The sequence below is a fragment of the Sceloporus undulatus genome, chromosome 2 (genome assembly GCF_019175285.1).
Source record: "Sceloporus undulatus isolate JIND9_A2432 ecotype Alabama chromosome 2, SceUnd_v1.1, whole genome shotgun sequence".
In the NCBI taxonomy this organism is placed as follows: domain Eukaryota; kingdom Metazoa; phylum Chordata; class Lepidosauria; order Squamata; family Phrynosomatidae; genus Sceloporus; species Sceloporus undulatus.
Window position 1 is genome coordinate 129,619,798 of NC_056523.1, and position 22,963 is coordinate 129,642,760.

Sequence of the window (22,963 nt, forward strand, 5' to 3'; positions counted from 1 at the left end):
AGGCCTGCCAGATCAGAAAAAACCATAGAAGTGAGGACAAACAACCATCCAAAGGGAAGGTATTTTTTTTACCATATATCAAAGGAATCACAGACAGAATAGGAAAAGTAGTGAGGAAACACAACCTCCAAATGGTCGACAAACCGACCAAGAAAATCCAACAAATGCTGCGATCAGCAAAGGACTGGAGAGACCCTCTCACCACTGCAGGAGTTTACTGCATACCGTGCAGCTGCGGACAATTCTACATAGGAACCACCAGATGGAGTGTGTAAACATGAATCAAGGAACACAAGAGACACTGCAGTCTGGGTCAGGCAGAAAAATCAACAGTAGCAGAACACATTATAAACCATCCTGGGCATAAAATGCTGTTCGATAACACTGAAATTCTGGACCTATCCAGAATTTCTGGACCTATCAGAATTAACTATCAGGTCAGAATGCACAGGGAAGCCATTGAAGTCTATAAATACCTGAACAATTTCAACAGGAAAGAAGAAGCCCTTGAAGTAAAACCATCCAGGGTCAGGAGGGTTTCCCAGCAGACAATGGATCATTAATTAAATAAACACCCTGAGGCTTTGCCATTCAACAACAGAACAATACACGGATTAACATGCAAATCACTTCCCCTCAACCAACAGTATATATACACGTCACTCTCTTCCATGCCAACATTCTCTGAAGATGCCAGCCACAGCTGCTGATGAAATACTAGGAACAAATGGTTCTAGAACATGGCCTCATAGTCCCAAAACCCCACAAAAAACTCTGGATGCCAGCTGTTAAAGCCTTCTACTTCACATTGCCCTTGAGTCATTCCCAGCTCATGACAATCTGGCTGATGAGATCTCTCCAAGCCTCCCATCCTCCATTGCTCTGTTTAAGTCTTGTAGGTTCATGCCCATGACTAGCTCTCTGGTGTGTGATCTCCTTCTCTTTGTACTGCTCTCCACCTTCTCTAGCATTATTGCCTTTTCTAATGGGTCATGCTTTCTCATGATGTGGCCAAAGTATGAGAACATTAATTTGATGATCTTGGCTTTCGGGGAACTTCCTGGCTTGCTCTGCTCAAGAACCCACTTGCTTGTCTTTTGGGCTTTCCATGGTATCCTCAGCACTCCAGCACCACTTCTCAAGAGTTTATTTTATTCTGCATGCTTTCTTCACTGTCCAGCTCACACATCCATACATGGTGATGGGGAATATAATGCATTGGGATGGTTCTAACTTTAGTGTTCCTCTGTTTTGCATACCATCCTGCAAATTAAAAACAAACAAAACAAAATGGTTTTTATCTGCATTTTAAAATGTGTCAAATTTTTAAAATATAAGTTATTACTTTAAAAAGAGTATTAATGGGGAATGGGAGGGTAATGTGATATAATGATACCACAGAAATTACAATATCACAGAGCAACATAAAACAATATACTGTGATATTATTTGAATCAAGATAAGGTGATTCAGATTCCCTGTTTTTCTTTAAAGCAGATATTTTCATTCTTCCTCCTTTCATTTATTCACAGGAAAAAACCTCTTGTGAGCTGATTTACAACCAGGAAGATATAGTCATGAGTGTGTTTGGGCTCTTTGTTGCTGGATCGTCAACTACAAGTAATGCTTTGAACTTTGGCATTTTTCTGATGGCTAGATTGCCACACATTCAAGGTAAACAGATATTCCAGAGAACTGTTAGGTAATCAGACTATTATGAACTCTGCCAAAAACCACAGACAGAAGGGGAACTTTTTCCTATCTATGAAGTTTTCATGAGGCTTCTGTGCCAGCTGTGTGTGTATGAAGGACAGGAAGAAGTTTTTCACTCATTTGTTATCAAACTACTTTAGAGGGCTGTCAGCACATCTTTCTGTAATCACTGTTCAGAAGTGCCTTTGACAGAGGCCATTTCATTGCAACCAAAATTTAAAATCATAGAATCATAGAGTTGGAAGAGACCACAAGGGCCATCCAGTCCAACCCCCTTCCATGTAGGAACTCTCAGTCAAAAAAATACCCAACAGATGGCCATCTAGCCTCTGTTTAAGGACCTCCAAAATGGAACAGATCCAACAAGTAGCCAGGAATTTTGGAGATATGTTGCTTGAACAGTAGAATTAATGGTTGACAAAAGAAATATGCAATTATGTGGTGGTAGTAAAATGACCCATGGCGGCTCCCTACATTAGTTGATGATACTAGTGATATATGTATATGAAGCCAGTGGTTGGTAGAGAATTCACTTCAATTCTGTCTGTATGAGTGGGCGGGTGAATGGTAAATGGTTGGGTTCTGCTTCATACCATTTAAATACATAACAAAATTAAGAGAAATCATGCTGTATCAGACAAAATGTCCACTGATTCCAGTCAGAGTACCCAGCCAAATGCCTTTGAGATGGGAACCTTCCAAAAAAGGCATAACAAGTGTCAGAAGCCCTCCCCATCCTGCCAGTGTCACCAGACTCTTGTTTTTAATATCATAAGTAATTCAGAAGTAAGTCCTTCCTACGAATGTGATGAATACTAATTATTGTTTACATTATTAATGAAGGAAGGGTGTTGAGGAACAGGACACTAGCCTTTCTTCACCCTTTGGGACTTTGTTGGGGTGAATTTATTTGAGTAATAAAACATATGGGTTTTGCTTGCTAAAAACATGTTTTGTGAAATGAAATATGTACCCTGCATAAAACAACTGATTCCTGCAGAAATATTGGCTTTTGTGTGGAAAACATACACTATATATGGTTGGGGTTTTTTTCTGAACAAGAATTCATGGAGTTTATCACACAGGGTTTTTCCCATGCAGAAACGGGATTTAAAAGAGGGAAATCCTGCAAAAGCAGGATCATTTTCACATGATGTTGCATATTAATATGTACAGAAATTGAAAAAGTCCTGCAAAAGTGGGATCATTTTCACATGACGTTGCAGGCACTGAGTATTAACACGAAATTAAACTGCACAGAAAGTGGACAAGACTGGCTGCTTTTTACTGTCGGGGTTCTCCCAAAAGTAAAAAATGGCCTATTTTGTCCACTTTCTGTGCAGTTTATTTTCACGTTAATGCACAATGTCCCTCATGAGTTTGAAAATGATAGATTTTAGATAAGCTCTACTATAGTGTAATGGAAATCAAATATATCATGTGGAATGTAAAAGAACCAAACTCAAAAGAAAAACCAGAAATTAATATATTTTTATTTTTTAAAAAAATGCAATTCATATAGGGCTAGATGCAATATTATTATTTATTATTATTAACCTTTATTTATAAAGCGCTGTAAATTTACACAGCTCTGTACATACAATCTTTTTAATTAGATGGTTCCCTGCCCTCAGGCTTACAATCTAAAAAGACATGACACAAAAAGAGAAGGGAGTGGTGGCAGGGAGGGGGATGAGGTCCAGCAGTTCTTTTCTACTTCCGAGGCCTGGACCAAGGGAGAGGGACTGGAGGGAGGGCTTGGCTTCTTAATGGATGGTTAACCTTCTTCCAGGGAGGGCATTAAAAGAACTGGCAGAATTAATCTCAGAGCCACTGGCAATAATTTTTGAGAACAGGAGAAGTCCTAGCAGACTGGAAGAGGGCAAATGTTGTTCCCATCTTCCAAATGGGGGAAAAGAGGATCCCAACAATTACCACCCAGTTAGCCTGACATCAATACCAGGAAATATTCTAAAGCAGCTCATGTGAGTGAGTGAACAGGCAGGCCCAGCTCCATCAGGGCTAGCCTGAAGATAGAGAGTCCTCCCTCCATGATAACTGTCATCCTTCGGCCTGTGAGGGAGTTGATCAGGCAGGGCCAGCTCCATCAGGGCTAGCCTGGAAGAAGAAACTCCTCCCTCCATAACTGTCATCTTCTGGCCTGTGAGGGAGTGACCAGGCAGGCCCAGCTCCATCAGGGCTAGCCTGAAGAAGAAGAGCCCTCCCTCCAATCCATCTGCCTTGATCCAGACCTCAGAGGGAGAGAAGAACCACTGGACCTCATCCCCTTTCCCACCAACATTCCCTTCTCCTTTTGTGTCGTGTCTTTTAGATTGTAAGCCTGAGGGCATGGAACCATCTTATTAAAAATAATAATTGTAAGCCGCTCTGATAGCCATTAGGGCTGAAGGGCGGGGTATAAATACCACAAATAAATAAATATTTTAAAAGGGCTGTCATATCACCTCTTAACCTTCTGTTCTCCAGGCTAGGCATACCCAGCTCCCTAAGTCTCTCCTTATAAGGCATGATTTCCAGACCCTTTAGCATGTTAGTCGCCCTCCTCTGGACACACTCTAGCTTGTCAACATCCTTTTTGAATTGTGGTGCCCAGAATTGAAGAAAATATTCCAGCTGAAGCCTGACCAAAGCAGAATAGAGTAAAACTATACTTCTTTTAATGAAGCCTAGAACTGTGTTGGCTCTTTTAGCTGCTGCATTGCACTGTTGACTCATGCTCAACTTGTGGCCTACTAGGATTCCTAGATAGATTTTGCATGGACTGTTGTCAAGTCAGACATCCCCCATCCTATATCTGTGCATTTCATTTTTTTTCCACCCTAACTGTAGTATCTTAGTATCTCTGTTGAAATTTCTTTTGTTAGTTTTGGCCCAGCTTTCTAATCTATTAAAATCATTTTGAATTCCAATCTTCTCCTATGGAGTATTAGCTACTCCTCCTAATTTGGTGTCATTTGCAGATTTGATAAGCATGTCCACTATTCCTTCATCCAAGTCACTGATAAAGATGTTGAATAGCACAGAGCCTAGGGCAGAATTCTGTGGCATCCCACTGGTCACTTCTCTCCAAGATGAAGAGGAGCTATTGGTGGGCACCCTTTGGGTTCAGTTAATCAACTAATTCCACCTAATAGTTGCATTGTGTAGCCCACACTTTACTAGCTTGTTTGCAAGAATACCATGGGGGACCTTGTCAAAGGCCTTACTGAAATCAAGATATGCTATATCCACAGAATTCCCTTCATCTACCAAACAAAAACAAAAGATGATAAGTTGGCATGACTTGTTTTTGAGAAACTCATGTTGACTTTTTAGAATAATGGCATTCCTGTAAATATTTACAGACTCTCTGTTTAATAATAATAGGATTTATTTATAAGCCGCCCAATCACTGGGAATCTGGGCAGCTTATAACAGAGGGGATAATAGACAGTTCCCTGCCCTCAGGCTTACAATCTAAAAAGACACGACACAAAAGGAGAAGGGAATGGTGAGGGAGGAGAGAGGATCAGGTCCAGCATTCTTCTCTCCCTCTGAGACCTGGACCAAGGCAGATGGACTGGAGGGAGGGCTCTTCTTCTTCAGGATAGCCCTGGTGGAGCTGGGCCTGCCTGGTCAACTCCCTCATAGGCCGGAAGATGACAGTTAACATGGAGGGAGGGCTCTTCTTCAGGCTAGCCCTGGTGGAGCTGGACCTGCCTGTTCACTCCCTAAATATTTAAAATATTTGAAGGGATGTCATGTTGAGGATGGAACAAGCTTGTTTTTTTGCTGCTCAGGAGACTAGAACATACTCCCTCAGAGAGTGATGGAGTCTCCAGACACTCTTAAACAGAGGCTGGATAGCCATCTGTTGGAGGTGCCTTGAATGTGTGTTCTTGCATGTCAGTGTGTTAGATTGGATGGCTCTTGTGGTCTCTTCCAACTCTATGATTCTATGATTCTGTCACTTGTCTCCAGTAAATTTGAATTAGGAAATGGCATGATCAATTATTAAAACAAAAAGTTTCTGAGAGGAATTTATGTCTCTGGGGAAAACAAAAAACAATGGCATTGTTATCTACGAAAAGATGAAAATTATTATCAAAATTAATTTTAGCTGATGAAAAGGGAAGATATGTAACAACTGTCATTAATATGAGAAATGGCCTTAATAATGATAAATTTTTGTTTGTTTGTTTACTGGATTTAGATCCTATCTTTCTCCTAAAATGGGATTCAAGGCAGCTGATAATATTCAATTTATTATATCCAATTATATCCAAATCAAAAGGGCCAATTTGCCATTATTATTCATTTTAATGTTGGAAATTCTAAACTCAGAGATTAGGGGAAAGATGAAATTAGAGTTAAGATCTGGAAAAAATACTTTAAGCTTAAGGCACTTGCTGATTTTTTAGTTTTAATATTAGAAAACTCACTCAGTGTTATAAGGTATTGTTACTGTAGCTAAGAGAGTATAGCAAATTTGTGGGTCTTAAATCCACATAAAACTTAATATACTAACAAAAAATACGAGTGCTATAGAAAAGTAAGAACTAGTCAATAAAACAAGTTATGAAACTGTAAAGAAGGTAAGATATTTGGGATTAACTGTAACATCTAAGAATCAACAATTATTTGAAAACAATTATTAAAAGGTCTGGGGGAGTGTTAGTAATGATTTGAATAGATAGCAGAATTAAAATTTAATTTATCTCCTCTTTTTTTGGAAGCTATTGAATCTTGTGGTAGAAGATTATGTATATTTATTATGTAATATATGAAAAAACTTTTAAAAATCAGGCTTGAACATTTTGCCAATCCATTTTATTTTACTGATCCTAATTTATTAATTCTCTAACATGCAAAACAATATTCTTTTCCTCTGATTCCATGCTCCATGTTTAATTTTATAAAATTATGTTGTGCTCTCCTCCCTTTATCTTTTCCCCCCTAAATTGAAAAGCACCAGCTCTTTAGAATCATAAATTAGTCCATTTGGGGGAAAGATTTCAAGGAAGGTTGAACTATTTGCATGCCAATAAGTTTCATCCTTGTATGCTGTCTATAAAAATAGGAAAAAATCCAGAAGGCTATTTATGTTAATCTCTTTATGCAGTTGTAGGTTTCATTCAGATGTGAACCTCCAGCGCTGCTAGCAGGAAGGGTCTTTAGAATTCTGAAATTACATTTTCCGAATATTTTTAATTATAGCAAAAGTCCAAGAAGAGATCAATGAGGTCATAGGTATCAGTCGTCCCCCAAAGATGGAAGACCGGATGAGGATGCCATTCACTAATGCTGTTGTCCATGAGGTTCAACGACACATGAGATTGAATCCTGAAAACTTTTCACGTTGTACAACTTGTTGTACAGAATTCAGGGGCTTCACTATTCCTCAGGTACAGTGATTTCCACATTTACTGTGTAAAGAATGGATTTTTGGAATCATACAAATGGCTATAAACTTCCACAGTCCAAGCAGGTACAAGAACTACTCAGTTATATGTGCACAAAGATGGCGAATATGCCCTGACCCACATTCATGGGGAAATTTTCCATGGCATTAAATTACTCATCTTTGTCTATAACTTACTGTCTTCCTGAATGAGAGGCTGTTTCTCAGATTTGTATGAAGCTGAAACAATTCATGTCGTCTTATTTGCTTTCTTCCCTAAAGGACACTGTTATCATTCCACACTTGACATCTGTGCATTTTGATCCTCTGATGTGGGAAACTCCACAGGAGTTCAACCCAGCCCATTTCTTGGATGAGAAGGGTCAGTTTAAGAAGAAAGATGCCTTCATGCCATTTTCAGCAGGTGAGTACATGGGTCTAAATAGTCACACTATATATTGACTAGAGATTGGGACTTCAAGAGTGATTTTGTGATCACTGGAGGCAAGCAACAGGGCAGGGTGCTCTCTTCTGAATTTTCTCACTACCTCTCTTTCTTACATGATAGTCAAGAAGTTGGTGAACAATAGCATGGAAAAGGAGATCAGTCTGTGCTTTATAAATTATAGTAAAGTGTTTGATTGTGTAGATCATGAAAAACTATGGATCACTCTTAAAGAAATTGGTGTGCCATTTGATTGTCCTAAAGTGTAACTTGTACTCAAGACAAGAGGCTACAGTTGCCTTGTGCAACCGCCCCCCCAACCTGGCCTGCCATCCACCACCCAAGCCAGACCACAAAATGTTATGGGGGGGGGGGCGCAAGCAAATCAGTGGGAGTGGGCAGAAGGGAGGGCAAGGCTTCTCATTCAGGCTTCTCTGCACCCTTGGCACCCTAGGCTGAGAAAGCCATGACAGGATAGAAACCAAAATGGATTTGTGTGAACTCCTGACAGTCTATTCCAGGTTTGGCCTGGCTGCTGGGTGAGTGAGAAAAGGAAGTGGTGTCCTTTTTCACTAGCCACATCAGCAACCATATCAGTACTACTAGATGTACCACCCCATCATGTGTACAGTCTCCTATGGGGGTGTGGTGTGGTGCACACCTTTCAAACCAAAGTGTGTCATACAACCTACAGCATTCTTTAGCTCTAAACCTTGGTGAGGCTCTAAGCCAGCACTGCAGATATCAGACCACTGTGCCTGGACAAAACATTAATGAACATGCTCTCAAAAGACCATCTGTGTTTTAAAAACTCTACTTATTTTTATTTGTTTTTTAATAGCAATTTTCAAAGCTGTGTACAACAACAAAAAATCTTGGAGCTTTTCTTCATTTTGAAAGAGTTCATCCCATCTTTACCAGCAAATTACATCCACCTATGTGAATAATAATAATAAGTAGTAGTAGTAGTGGTTGTGGTGGTGGTGGTTATAGCCACTTTGATTTCCCTGTGGAAATCAATGGGTCAGCAATGTGGATTTTCAAATCTTGATTCAGATTCTGGATCAAGACATACTAGGTTGGAAGTGCTCCCAACAAAATCTGGTCAGGATTTGAACTATCAAATTAGGCCGTGAATTGAATTGGGTGAGGAACTTACATAGCTCAATGAAATACTGACAGAAATTGGATAGAGACTGATGCATTGCATGCCTTCCTGCTGTTTTTTCATCTTGGTTTCATTCTAATTAATGGCCTGCAGTCTCCAGCAGATAATTTTCCTAGACACTATAACAATCTCTGGTGAGTGATTGCTCTGACATCTTCTTTTCCAGGGAAGCGTGCATGTCCTGGGGAAGCACTGGCCCATATGGAGCTATTCCTGTTCTTCACCACTCTGCTCCAGAACTTCCACTTTCAGCTAGTTGGAGAAGCAACAGATATAGATCTATTTTCTTCCTTTAACAGCTATAGAAACCAGAACCTGAAGCTCCCAATACAAGCTACTAAACGTTTACTCTGATGTTGTGACTCAAAATAAGCAGAAAGGATGAAACCAAAAATAATCGCCCCTCCTAACTTGCGGATCTTGGATCCGTGACCTTGAAAATCCATGGAGGGGCGAACTCCACTATTTTTAATCGGGCATGCTTCCCTCACGTTTGTATGAGTTCCCACACAGGCATGGGCCCCATTCAAGCCCATGGGGCTTTAATATGTGCAAGCCTCCATTTTCTTGGGGGGGGGGTCCGGAATGGATCCCCTGCAAAAATGGAGGGCCAACTGTGTTTGCAATTGGTAAAGCAGAGGTCTTGAGGCTTTCTGTCCTTCATTCCCCTAGCATCTTGCAATTTAACATAGGCATGTCACCCCCAAGCTTACATGTTAAATGTTGCTTAATCACAGCAAGTAAACAGAGCTGTTCTTTGTTTTTCTCCATATTTGTTTATCTGTGTCCTTACACTTATTAAAACGTACCACACAGTCAAGTACTATGAAGATCATTTTTGAAGGGTCTTGTTGGATTTTCTCACAGGTGTTAACTCCTTTTGAGCATGTTTCATGGAACAGCTAACAGGTGGAGTTGTGTCTGTATTCTTCAGAAATAAAAGAGTATACAGAAGGAAAGTCTTCTGACTGAGTAGTGTATAGAAAAGCTTTCCATGTGGCCACAGGAAGTCATACCAATGAAGTCCTTCTCAGCCAATAATGAGGCACATACTGAATCCTAGACATATACAAAATGTGTGTGTGTGAGTGTGTGTGCGCGCGCACGCGTGTTTGAAATGCCCAATGCCACTCGTTAACCAAAGTTCTTGAGGCAAGGTATCCAAAATTAAAAGAGATCACAACAGTCTTCCTAAACAAATAGTAGGTCTGGAGTCTGAAAAAGTGATTTTAGCTAAAGGGGGCACAGTTTAGCCTAGGCAGTGTTTTCAGCAGGAAGGGAGCAAATCTTAATCGGTGATTTCAGCAAGAGACCTCCCGCAGAAGGAGGCATGCAGCTAAAGTCTTTGTTCAAGTGCTCCCCCCCCCCACCCACAGAATGAATTATCTTTGAATTTGGAATCATTTTAAAGCCTCTCACACAGGAAAAGTAAGCATGACATTAGGAGGTTTTCTATTCTCTATTACACATTTACCTGAAATATTTTTGACTCATTATTTAACATCTCAAAGCAATTCACAAATCAGGGAGGGACAAGATAACAATAAATAACCAACCTTTTCAAGTTAAAAGCAGTTAAAACCCAAGGCAATTAAAACTCCAAGGTTAGTAACCAGTATATATGTGAGGAAAGAATAGGTTTAGATGGATTAGTAGAAATGTTTTTTTTTAAAAAAATGCATATCTATCCTGCATAATACTTAGCAGACCATAGGTGAACAAAACAGTTCAAATTTGAATTTTTCATTTACATATTCCTTTGATCAATACCTTCAACTCAGTTAAGTTGAACTGCCAAGTTCTGTCATGTTCTTCTGTTATGTCAGTTCCTGGACTGTTAATAATTCCATTCTGGTTGTTTTTCATGGAATTCATTTGATTTTATATTATTGCCAGAACAGGGGGTGGGAATGGGACTTTTCGTCCATGCAGATAAGACATTGGTGCCTCTTCATTTTGCAATGGAGAGAACTGATGGACATGTAGAATAATGTGTTTCAGTGTCTGCTATAGTGTTAGAAACAGTTTGCAGAATGCAACCAGGTCAGAAAAGAGTTATTAAAACTCACAGAGCATTGAGAGAGGGGGCAGAGAGACCTTCTAAAAAATTTCAGAGCATAAGCAGAACTTTGACAAAAAGGACACAATCAGTCCTTACAGAACACTTAGCACAAAGAAGCAAAATAAGACATGTTTTAAAATGTATGAGCAGATTTTAGCATATTTGGTGGTGAGTTGGTTGAGGAGTTCTACATTTATGTCTCATAGAACAAAACTTTGTTCCTCATCATTGTGTATTACATCTCTATGTCCTTGGGCACAGGAATCTTAACCATCTTAGGTTAATCAGATTCCATGGCTATTACTGAATCATCCATTCTTCTGAATGGTTGTGGAGGGATCAATATTAGGGGAGGGGAAGGAAAAAATAGGGATCAAGGAAGGTTGATACCTATCTCAATTTATGAACTCTGTTGGGGTTCAGAGTGGAAGCTTTCTTTCTACCTTGCTTCTTTGAAGCTGTTTCTTGGATTTGTAAAACGGAAATGATGAAGCTGGCTCATGCAGGAGCTCTCCTCCTTGATTCTTTGCTCTTGACCACATTCTTCCCATTTTTCTAAATGCCCAAGATAAAAAGCCAGCTGCTGCCTGGACCCACTCCTTTGTTCTTTCTGAAGAACCTTCTGCAGAAAGACATGCTGTCTCTGTACAAATATTTATTCTTTTTTTCCTCATTAGTATCAAATAAAATATTATTAACATTAACATTGATATATTTATTTCTATCCTGTCTGTTTCTCAGTTTGGGACTGAGACTGAAAGGAGATTGTTTAGAATCTTGAGAGACAGTCTGTTAAACAGTCTCTAAGACTGAGTGACCAAAGTCACATGTTTAGATAGGATGAGACTGATAGAGGAAAGTCCCTGTATATCTAAGGAGGGAAATGCCATACATAAATTTTCCAACCATCCTCTTCTCATGTGAAGTCAAAGGTTTTCATGGCCATCATCCATAGTTTTTGGTGGATTTTTTGGGCTATGTGGCCGGTGAAACATCAGGAATAAACTCTTCTAGAACATGGCCACATAGCTCGAAATACCCACAAAAAAAAATCCTCTTCTTATTCTGGACTGATGTCGAGGATTTTCATTCCTTCACATAGTCTCTGGAATTGATCTTTTGGCAGATGTTAAGTGAGGATGTCTGCAGTCATTACTTCAGTGGTGCAGTATTCGAATTGAACAAGTCCATTCTTACATATTTCTTGCACTTTGTGAAATTCAATATCAATGTTCTTCTTGAATGGCTTTTCACTCTGAGAAATCTTAATGTAGCTTTGATTATCTTGTATCAAAATATTTGGTTTGAATTCTGTTATACCAAAGTCCAGGAGTAAGTTGTGCAGCCATTTGATTTCATCACATACTGTTGTTGCTGAAACACACAGCACCACTAGAGGAATCTGCAATTGTAGATTACTTCTTACTTGTCCAACTTATAGCTGCTCCACCATAGAAAATCAAGTTTCCAGTGATTGATTTTCTGTCTGCCAGATCTGCAGCCCAGTCTGAATCTCCACAAGTGATCAGATATAGTTGGCGATATGCTGGCAGCATCAGTTTGTAATCTGCTGTTCCTTTTAAATATCTGGCAACTCTTTTCACTACAGTGAAATCTCTTTCTGTAGGAGAGTTGATCATTCTGCATAAGATGTCAACAGCATTTGCTATGTCAGTTATGGTGAAGTTGGCAATGTATAGGAGTTTACCAACTGCAGTCCTATATTTATCTCCATTTTGCAAAGGTTCAGATTTCTTAATGTTCTTTAAGAATCCTTCTTCCTTTCAAGTTGGCGTAGCATTTGTATCCTTCAGACCAAGACAGTCCAAAAGATCCATTTTCTTCTGGTTTTTATTCAGGAAGAAACTTCCATCACTGCCTCTTTGTATTTGCACTTCAAGACAATGTGAGATGTCTCCCAAATTCTTTATATCAGTATCTTAATTGAGGTGTTGGATTTTCTCTTCACTATCTGCTTTGTCCTCACTGCACTTAACTTGTGATGTAAGTCAATTTATTATTATTTCTGAATCTCTTGTACACAAATTTGTCAACAGTGTCTGGAGTGAACCCCTCTTTGATAAGAAGCTGGTTCAGTTTCTCACTCCATGCACTGGCAGCTTGCTTTAAACCATAAATGCTCTTTTGTAATTTGCATACAAGATCTTCCTTTTTAAAGTCTGATTCTGACTCTCCACTTGCTCATTCAGTCACTTTCAGATATGTGTGTGTGTGTGTGTATGTGTATGGGGATATGGGTGGGCACCCCGTTGGATTGTTCCTAGCACATAGATTGCATTCTTGACAAACCCCTTTAGAAGCTGGGTGTATGCCAGGAACAAACCAGTTGTATTAACTGGTCAGTTTAATGAGTTTCTTTTGAAAAGTCTATCTGCAAAAAAATTGCCCTTTGAGATAATGTCTCATCACCTTGTATGAACATTAACATGCATGATGGATATTTCCTTCAGTAGGTGAAAGACTTCTCACTATTATAAAATCAGTGGTCCATTGGCAGTCTTTAAACTTCTGGATGTCATGAAGCCCCTTCTCTTTCCAAAGCATTTCAAAACATTTGCTGAGGCAAATTCCAAAAGCATTTTGGCTATCGGTGAGTAGGCTGACTGCTTCCCCTTCTGTTAGTCCACAGTCTGTGTTAGAGCTATCAGCCTTGCCCCACATGCACTAACATTTGATGGGAGGGGGTCAGCCTCTTAAGACATTGAATGGAATAGTAACTAGGACATGAGCCTATTGATTCAAGCACAGGAAAAAGGATTCTGTCTTAACATTAGGAAGAACTTCTTGATGATAAGAGCTGTTTGACAATGGAACATGCTGCTTCTGAGAGTGGTGGAGTCTCCTTCTTTGCAGATTTTTAACCAGAGGCTGGGTGGAGATCTGTTGGGAGTGCTTTGTTTGTGTGTTCATGCATGGCAGGGGTTGAACTGTATTGTCCTTGGGGTCTCTTCCAACTCTGTGACTCTACATATCCTATCTTTGTCAAAGCCACCTGGGTAAAGCCTTTCTTAGGATTTTGTGGTAAAACTTCCAGTTCTATGGGACTATGATTCATGGGGCATATTGAGTGAACAGTTTCATATATAATCACTCAGGCAAAATCATTGTTGGCCCTGGGATCACATAGCAAGAATCTTCCAAACAAATTCATAGGTCCAAATGTTAGCAGGAATGTATGGTGTTCAGAAACTGCCCCTCTGAAAAGTCTCCCTTCTACTTCCATTACCAGTTTTGTCTGGTTACAAGGTTTCAAGTTTCCTTGGAGAGTGCTGGATAGAGTTGCCCCTGAATCCACCAGGCAGGTGTAAGTACAGTCAAATATTTGCATCCACAGGGGATCTGTTCTGGACCACCCCATGGATATGAAAAAATTCAGAATCTCAAGTCCCATTTTTCCTAATGGTGGTGTGATGTGTGCATGGCAGCTAGCTTGGCTGTGTGCAGTCGCTGCCATTGGAGACAATGAGCTTGCATTCCTCGGATCTTCAAATCTTTGGATGAGATGGCAAGGTCACACCGTATGTTCTTTAACTGTTAGAGGGAAGACAGAATAATCACAGCCTAAGATGACTCCTCACAGAGCCTTTCCAGGTTAGTCCCTGCCAGAGAGGAGAAGGACAGCAGTTTCTGGGCAGCCATTTTGAGTGGGTGAGGGTTTGAATTTTCTTTTAAACTTTTGGGAGAAGGTGCTTGTTGCTGAGGGGGTGGAGCTTCTGTGAGTCACATCTGTGAGTCACTAGGGAGTGGAGCTAGGAGTCTAGCTCTATATAATACCTCACAGAGCCTTTCCAGGGTAGTCCCTGCCAGAGAGGAGGAGAGCCATTTCTGGGCAGCCTTTTTGAGTGGGTGAGAGTTTGAATTTTTAAAAAACTCTTGGGAGAGTGTGCTTGTTGTTGAAGTGGTGGAGCTTCTGTGAGCCCCATCTGTGCATCACTAGGGGGTGGAGCTAGAAGTCTAGCTCTAAATAACTATATAACTAAACTGAACTAAATTCCTAACTTTAGTCTAGGGGCTGGCCTACAGGTACGTATGTTATGAGAATTTGTGCAGATTTTCCGCACCTTCAAATTGAAGTTCAATTGTCCTCACTCCTCCTGAGTGCATTCCTACCTAACTAATGATGGATAGGAAGGAAGTGTATGTGAACTATTTGCACCCAAATATAACTGGCCACAAATGATGATGATGATTATGATCATGATGACTGGCTTTCAATCAAAAGGGAGGATGTAAGCATTTCCATTTGTGTTGTCACCTAATCAGGGAGCCCTGGTGGCACAATGGTTATATGCCTGTACTGCAACCACAAAATTGTGAGTTCGATCCCAAGGGCTCTAAGATACACTCAACCTTGCATCCTTCTGTAGGTTGCTAAAATGAATACCCAGCTTGTTGGGGGCAATTGGTTTACACAATGTAAACTATTTAGGGAGTGTTAGCTCACTGATAAGCGGTATAGAAATGTATTTGCCATTGCTATTGCTATTCCCGCTGGTTGTGCCATTTTTGACTGTGACTGAAAGGGGAGATATACATACTTGTGCTTCACTTGTCACCTGTTCCTGCTAGTGTAATACAATCACAGCTTTAAATAAGTTTTTGATCAAAATTGTAGTGTTTGTCTTTTCCCCTAGAACAAACAAACAGGTAAAACCTTCACTGGCATTCTCTCTCTCTCTCTTCTCACCCTACCCCGCTTGAAATCTTGAAGAACTGAGGCAGTCCTCCTTTCTCCCAGGTGACGGATGAGAGGATAGGAAACAATGGTTGTCAGGAGGCTCACAAGATGCTTCAGAGTCCAGCATGGAAGAGGGGGAAGAGTCATTGCTTTCTTTCCACTCAGCCATAACTTGGTGTGTGACTGTGTGTGTTGGAAAAAAGTGAATATCATTTTTTTTTTGCTCACGAGAAAGCCAAAGGACTATTTGCATAGTTCCTACACAGTAAGAGACATTTAACCTATTTAAAGGTACATCACCTTTGGGAGTGGGGTAAAGAAACAGGAAACTGAATACCTATCAAATGACCAAGTGCTTTCTTTTTTTAAAAAAAAATATTTACAACATATAAAACACAAACTGAAACTTATATAATAGAATTATATAAATGTTAATTGTTTTCTATTACATGATTGTAACCTTACATTAGTAGCAATATTCTTCCCTCTTAATAAAAAATCCTAACTTATGATACTTTCTGCCTTCCATAGTTGCTTAAGTCATCCTATCACCACCGTTCTTTAAAGTGTTAAGTGTTCTCAGTAGAACTGCCTATTAAAAACTACAAGAGTTCGAAAAAAATATTAATAATAAAAAGGGGGGAAAAGAGAATAAAATAATGTTCTTATTCTGAATTTGAAGTTGTCTTACTTATAGCAGTTTCCCATTTCACTGCAAGGCACAATATTATCAGAGCTTGCCCATTCTTATTCCTGTATTTTATCACTGGTGACCCTACCTTTTCTACTCCAGTTAATGAATTTTTGTATAAATTGCAGGTAAATTGGTTTAATTCAATCATATCCATCAATTTAATTAGCTATTCTTCAGTTGAAGGCATTACCTTTTCTTTCCAGTATTAGCTAAAAGAATACAGTATGTGCAGCTGTCACTATACGTATATCAAATTAGCTTCCAGTACTCCTTTTCATCTGCTTCTCTAAAAGTGAAGTCATATTAAGCAAGAATAGTTCAGGTTACATAGAGATCCATTTCCCTATAATTTGTGGTATTGCTAAGTGTATTGTTCTCCAATAATTATTTATTACGGAGCAGCTCCACCATAAGTGAAAGAAGGATCATTGTGTTCCTTTGCATTTCCAACAAGCTGGATCAACTTCCCTATACATTTTATTTAGTTTGACTGAAGTGAGATACCATCTATGGAAGAGCTTTCTCTAGTTTTCTTTAAGGTCCTGCAATTTGGTAAATCTTTGTATCTTCTTCCACGAGTCTTCCCATTGTTCAAATGTTATTGTATTATGAATGTTTTAGGCCCATTTAATCATGTTATTAGTCACTTGTTCTTTCTCTAATTGTAATCCTAATAGAATATTATAAATTTTGGCTGTCAGGTTTTTTTTCTCCATAATTAAAATATCTCCCAATTCCTTATCTTCCAAATCAAAGCCTTCCAACTTTTTATCCATTATAAATCTTTCTAATAATTGTCTATAAGTAAACCAATGACAAGTAAAACCTTTGTTCTCAATTTCTTCTCTTGGTCTTATTTCTGTGATGGACTGGAAATCTGTTTTCATTAGCTCTTTATATGTGATCCAATTCTCCTTTTTTTCTTTCCATTGTCCCATAAAATCTTCTTCTGGGGAAATCCAGAGCGGAATTTTCCTTTATATTTTTTGTTTGTATTTTGTCTATGTTTGCAGTAAAGATTTTCTAATTATGTGACGTGAACATTCTTTGTTAGCCTTTAGTTTATCATACCAGACATACGCATGCCACCCAAATTTCTTGTTGAATACTTCCAGTTTCAATAATTCTTCATTATTTAGCTTTAGCCATTCAGAAATCCACTTTAGGCTTCATGCTTCATAGTACAATTGCAAGTCTAGTAATCCCATTCCTCCTTTCAGTTTCCTCTCCACTAATGCTAAATGTCTTATTTTTGGCTTTTTGCTGTTCCATATGAATTTTGAGATATCTTGTTGCCATATTTTAAAGATTTTTGGTTGTGATAGTATAGGAATATTTTTTTAAAATACACAATTTTGGGCATGGTACTCATAGATATTGCAGATATTCTCCCCAGAAGAGACAATTGAAATTTAGACCAATTGTGAAAGTCTTTCTTAATTTATTTCCAAATTTGTTTGTAATTATTCTCATACCGATCCATATTTCTTTTTGTAAGCCAGATTCCTAGGTATTTTACTTTCTTCTCAGTTTTCAAGCCAGATGTGTCAAATATTTGTCTTTCTTCACTCTTTGTTACATTCATTGTGATAATTTTTGTTTTTTCGTTATTCATTTTGAATCTAGATAATTTTCTAAATTACTCTAGAACTCTCTCAGCAACTCATTTTTTCCTTCTGTAGGGTTTTCAAGAAAAATCATGAGGTCATCCGCGTATGCTTTAAGTTTATACGAATGTCCTTTAATTCATGGACCATTAATAAATGAGTTATTCCTGATTCCATTATTTAGTATCTTCATTACAGTGATGAATAATAACAGAGATAAAGGACATACTTGTCTCGTACCCTTGTTGATATTGATTATTTTAGATTTCTCACTGTTAACTATTATTTGTGCTTTTTTAATGTTATAGGTTGCGCGTATACCTTGTATATATATATTTTCCCAGATCCATCTTTTCCAATACTGCAATCATAAATTTCCAGTCCACTAAATCAAAGGCTTTCTCTGCTATCATTGCTAATTTCTTCCCAAGATTTTTTTTCCCTAATATTCTAATATATGTATTGATGTTCTTATATTGTTTCTAATTCGTCTGTTTGGGAGAAAGCCATTTTGATCCTGATGAATTATTATTTTAAGTATTTCTTTTAATCTCTCTGCTAATCTCTTTGCAAAAATTTTGTAGTCTAAATTACGTAATGAGGCTGGACAGTAATTCTTTGGGACTTTGCAATTTTCCCCTTCCTTCAGAATTAAGCATACATCAGTGCTACTCCCTGTCTCTGATATTTTCCCCATGAGTGCTTCATTCAAAATCTCATGTAGAAGTGGAATTAATTCATCTTGCAACTCTTTATAAAAAGATGTCATTGGACCATCTGGACCTGGGGCTTTCCCCTTCTTAAGATTTCAAATTGCCTGCTTAATTTCTACTGTTGTAATTTGTGCATTTAATTTTTTGTGTGTGTGTCTCAGTTACTTTGGGAATTTGTTTATTTAAGTATTTCTCAATCTTTTCCACTTTATCTCCCTTCAATTTCTGCAAATAGTTCTCTATAAAAACCGTGGAATACTTTTTTATTGTTTCTTTGCCTGAGAAGGTCTTATCCCCTTTCCATTTCTGAAGTCATTTTTTTCTTTTTCCATTTTACATTTCTTACCTAACCATTTTACTCGTTTGCATGTTTGAAGAATTTTTGACAACAATATTTGAGTTTCAGTTCTACTTCTCTGGTAATTTCTGCAACTAGTTGTTTCTGTAAGATTTCTATTTCTCTTTTAACACAGAGAAATGTAAGGTACTGCACATAGGGCAGAAAAATGAAAAGCACAGATATAGGATGGAGGACACCTAGCTGAATGAAACTACATGTGAAAGGGATCTAGGAGTCCAAGTAGACCATAAGTTGAACATGAGTCAACAATGCGATGCGGCAGCTAACAAGGCCAATGCGATTTTAGGCTGCATCAATAGAAGTATAGTGTCTAGATCAAGGGAAGTCATAGTGCCACTATATTCTGCTCTGGTCAGGCCCCACCTGGAATATTGTGTCCAGTTCTGGGCACCACAATTTAAAAAGGACATTGAGAAACTGGAGCGTGTCTAAAGGAGGGCGACTAAAATGGTGAAAGGTCTGGAAACCAATGCCCTACGAGGAACGACTAGGGAGTGGGCGTGTAGCCTGGAGAAGAGCAAAGGGTTCAAGAGGTGATAATGATAGCCCTGTTTTAATATTTGAAGGATGTCATATTGAGGAGGGAGCAAGCTTGTTTTCTGCTGCTCCAGAGACTAGGACCCGGAGTAATGGATGCAAGCTACAGGAAAAGAGATTCCACTTCAACATTAGGAGGAACTTCCTGACAGTAAGGGCTGTTCGACAGTGGAACAAACTCCTCCGGAGTGTAGTGGAGTCTCCTTCCCTGGAGGTCTTTAAGCAGAGGTTAGATGGCCATCTGTTAGGGATGCTTTGGTTGTGATTTCCTGCATGGCAGGGGGTTGGACTGGATGGCCTTTGTGGTCTCTTCCAACTCTACGATTCTTTGATTCTATGATTCTATCAATTATCAGTTTTGTACTTTCTTCTTGGGTTTCCTTTAAAGTCTTTCCTCTCTTTTGTATTTCTTCCATTATCTTTTGATTCTTTTCTTTTTGTTTCCTTTTGATTTCAGCATCTTGCTTTAAAAAATAACCTCTCATTAATGCCTTTAGAGCATGCCAAAGTATTTGGGAAGAGACTTCTGATTTCCTATTTTCTTTTAAGTAATGAGAAAGTGTTTCTATGTTTGTAACCAGGAATCATACCTCAATGAGTATTCTTTCAATCTCCACATACAGTTTTTCCTCTGTTTATGCAGTGGGGGTAATATTGGGTGATGATCAGAGAGGATCCTTGGTAGAACTTCCATTTCCTTAATTTTAAAGCTCAGTGTTTTAGATAAAGCAAAAATGTCGGTTCTTCAGTTGGAATCATGAACATCTAAGTAAAAAGTATGCCCTTGAGTCTTGTACCTGAATCTCCATGTGTCCACTAGTTCTAAGTCTTGCATCATTGTAAAACATGATTCTGGCAATTTCCCTTGAGATTCCACAATCTTCTTTTTGGAAGCTCCATCTAACTTGGGTTCAAAAACTCCGTTCCAGTCACCCAGTATTAATATCTCATCACCAGCATGTTTCAGAATTACTTGATGTTGTAGTTTATAAAATTTAGCATTATTTGTTGGTGGTGCATATATATCCACAACTAATAGTTTTTTTCTTCAAGTTTAACTTCTGCTGCTACATACATTCCATCTTAATTAAAAGAAATTCCTTTAGCTTGAAGATTGCTATTGATATAAAGAGCAACTCTTTTTTTCTTCTTTTCCTGCAGTTGCTGTGAAACATTGTCCAAATTTTGGATTTCATAGCTATTCATTTTCCTTTGATTTTGTTCTCGTCTCAGTTAAGCAAATTATATCTAATTTCTTTTTCTCTAATAGATGAAAGATTTTACTTGTCTTAAATTATGAATTTAAGCCTTTTAGATTCCAAGCTGGTATCTTGAATTCCATTGTCAAAAGTTAATTAAATAAGTTCTGAATTATCTTGTATTACCTCTCCTTCTTCTCCTTCTTCCTGGGCTGCATCTACACTGGAGAATTAACCTGGTTTGACACCTCTTTAACTCTTTCTGGCTCAAGACTATGGAATTCTGGGGGTTGCAGTTTGTTGTGGAGTCCCTCCCTCTTTCTTTCCTCCTGTTCCTCGTTCCCTCCCTCCCTCCCTCTTCCTTCCTTCTTTCCTACCTACCTCCTTTATCTTCTTTCCTTCACCCTTCCTTCCCTCCCTCCCTCCCTCCCTCCTTCCTTCCTTCCTTCCTTCCTTCCTTCCTCTCTCCCTCCTTTTCTTGCCAAGAGAGAGACTTCACTCCTCTGAAGCTGAGAGAGTGTGATGCCCCCGCCCAGTGGGTTTCCATGGCCGAGCTGAGATTTGAACCCAGAGTCATAGTCCACAGCTTTCAAAGCTTGGTCTTCTTCCCAGATGTCTTCATCGCAAAGGAAGGCACCACAAAATGGAAGACATTCAAGAAAAAGGGAAGACAGGACTCAAGAAAAGCTCGACACACTCCTAGAAATGTTAATGCATGCTTCTTAGTCATGCTCAAAATGGAGGATGTTTTAGAATACCTCCTGGACAGAAGGTTGGAATGGAGGACATGTCCTGGAAGAGGAGGAGGTCTGCCCTGCCCTGAGGCAAACCTACCATGGGGTTTTCTTGGCAATATGAGTTCAGAGAAGCTTTGCCATGGTCTTCCTCTGAGGCTGAGAGAGTGTGGCTTGCCCACTCTTGGTGGTTGTTACTACTATGTGTCTTTTCTTTCTCACCCTGGAGCCATTCCCATCCTTTTTTAATGGGCTGCATCTACACTGCAGAACTAATGCAATTTGACACCACTTTAACTGCTGTGGCTCCATGCTATGGAATCCTGGGATTTGGATTTTTTGAGGTGAATTCGCCTTCTCAATCAGAGAGCAGTGGAGCAACAACAAACTACAAATCCCAGGGCTCCATAGCATGGGACCCGCAAGATGACCAGATATCCTCTTTTTCCAGGGTATATCTTATATTTCAGCCTTCTGTCCAGGAGGAATTCCAAAAATGTCCTCCCTTTTGAGCATCACTGAGAAGCATGAATTTATATTTATATGAGGGGTTTCAGCTTTTACTTGGTCATGTCCTCCATTTTACTTGAAGGTCCTACATTTTGCAGTGTCTTGTCCTCCTTTGCGGTTAGTACAGCTGGTCACCATGGGAGCCAAAGGCAGCTAAAGTGGTGTCAAACTACAGCCCTGGTCCTTTCACCTGGTGACCCACCTGGTTTTCTTCGCGTTCTTGTGACACCCTTTTCTGCCCCTTGGGTGAAGATTTTTAGTTTTTAGGGGTCATAGATGGACCACCACTACCCCACAAATTCATGGGGATGGGATCCAGATTTTTCCACATCATTAGAATGAATAATGCTTCCAGTTTGCAAAAGGAATATGTATGCATTAGTCTCCATTCCAATTATCACAGCAATAAAAAAAAAGTCTTTAACCTGTAAAAACCTAATTGGCTTTTTGACTAATTCTCAATACTGTGAGGAGAGAGTGGAACCTAAGTTTTATGTCATATTTAACTTTAACAAATGAAACAGCAGAGATCAAAGGGTGAAAATAATTATGAGGGGCGACAGGTGCCAAAATATTTCTCGCCTAGGGTGGCAAAATACCTAGAAATACCCTGATCTATGGCTAAACAATCTGTAGATACAGAGAGCTGACTATTTGGGGGAAAATATGATGTAAAATGCCAAGGAGAATAGGCAAACCCTAAATGTACCTAAAACCAAAGAAATCTGTTAGCAGTAACACACATCCGCCTGTCCTTTGCTGAAATACACTGCCGTGCAAAGGCATGCTGGCCACACATCTGATAATGTACATTCTTGTGGTTCTCCTGTAAAAATTGTGATTCCTATTTCTTCAGAGCCTGAGGACTTTTACGAGCCCCCCCATACCCTGTCAATACATTTGAATTGTGTATGACCAGATCACATTTTACCAGGATAATTTTCATCATGTAGACCAGCCCTTGGTTCTCTGGTAAATCTCTAGGATTCTCTTCCCCAGCTTTCTGGAGCCTGGAGTGACTGGCTGCTGGAGAGGCATCTATGCATTTTTAGAATCTTCTTCTTCATGACTAAATAGTGTTTGGGGTCCTGGCTGGGCATAAAGAGGGTGATTCCTTTGG

The 22,963-nt window shown here is 39.2% G+C and overlaps 1 protein-coding gene across 6 annotated transcripts in view; it reads left to right on the forward strand.

The window, feature by feature from the left end:
- The window catches only part of LOC121921664 (cytochrome P450 2C20-like), a 29,963-nt gene extending 20,416 nt beyond the window's left edge, over positions 1-9,547 (forward strand). For all 6 annotated transcript variants that reach the window (XM_042450044.1, XM_042450047.1, XM_042450048.1 and 3 more), the window contains 4 exons: positions 1,533-1,674; positions 6,931-7,118; positions 7,397-7,538; positions 8,894-9,547. In XM_042450044.1, coding sequence (XP_042305978.1) covers positions 1,533-1,674; positions 6,931-7,118; positions 7,397-7,538; positions 8,894-9,081 — 660 coding nt within the window. In that variant the 3' untranslated portion in view covers positions 9,082-9,547. The remainder of the gene's footprint in view (positions 1-1,532; positions 1,675-6,930; positions 7,119-7,396; positions 7,539-8,893) is intronic.
- Positions 9,548-22,963: the final 13,416 nt, after the last annotated feature.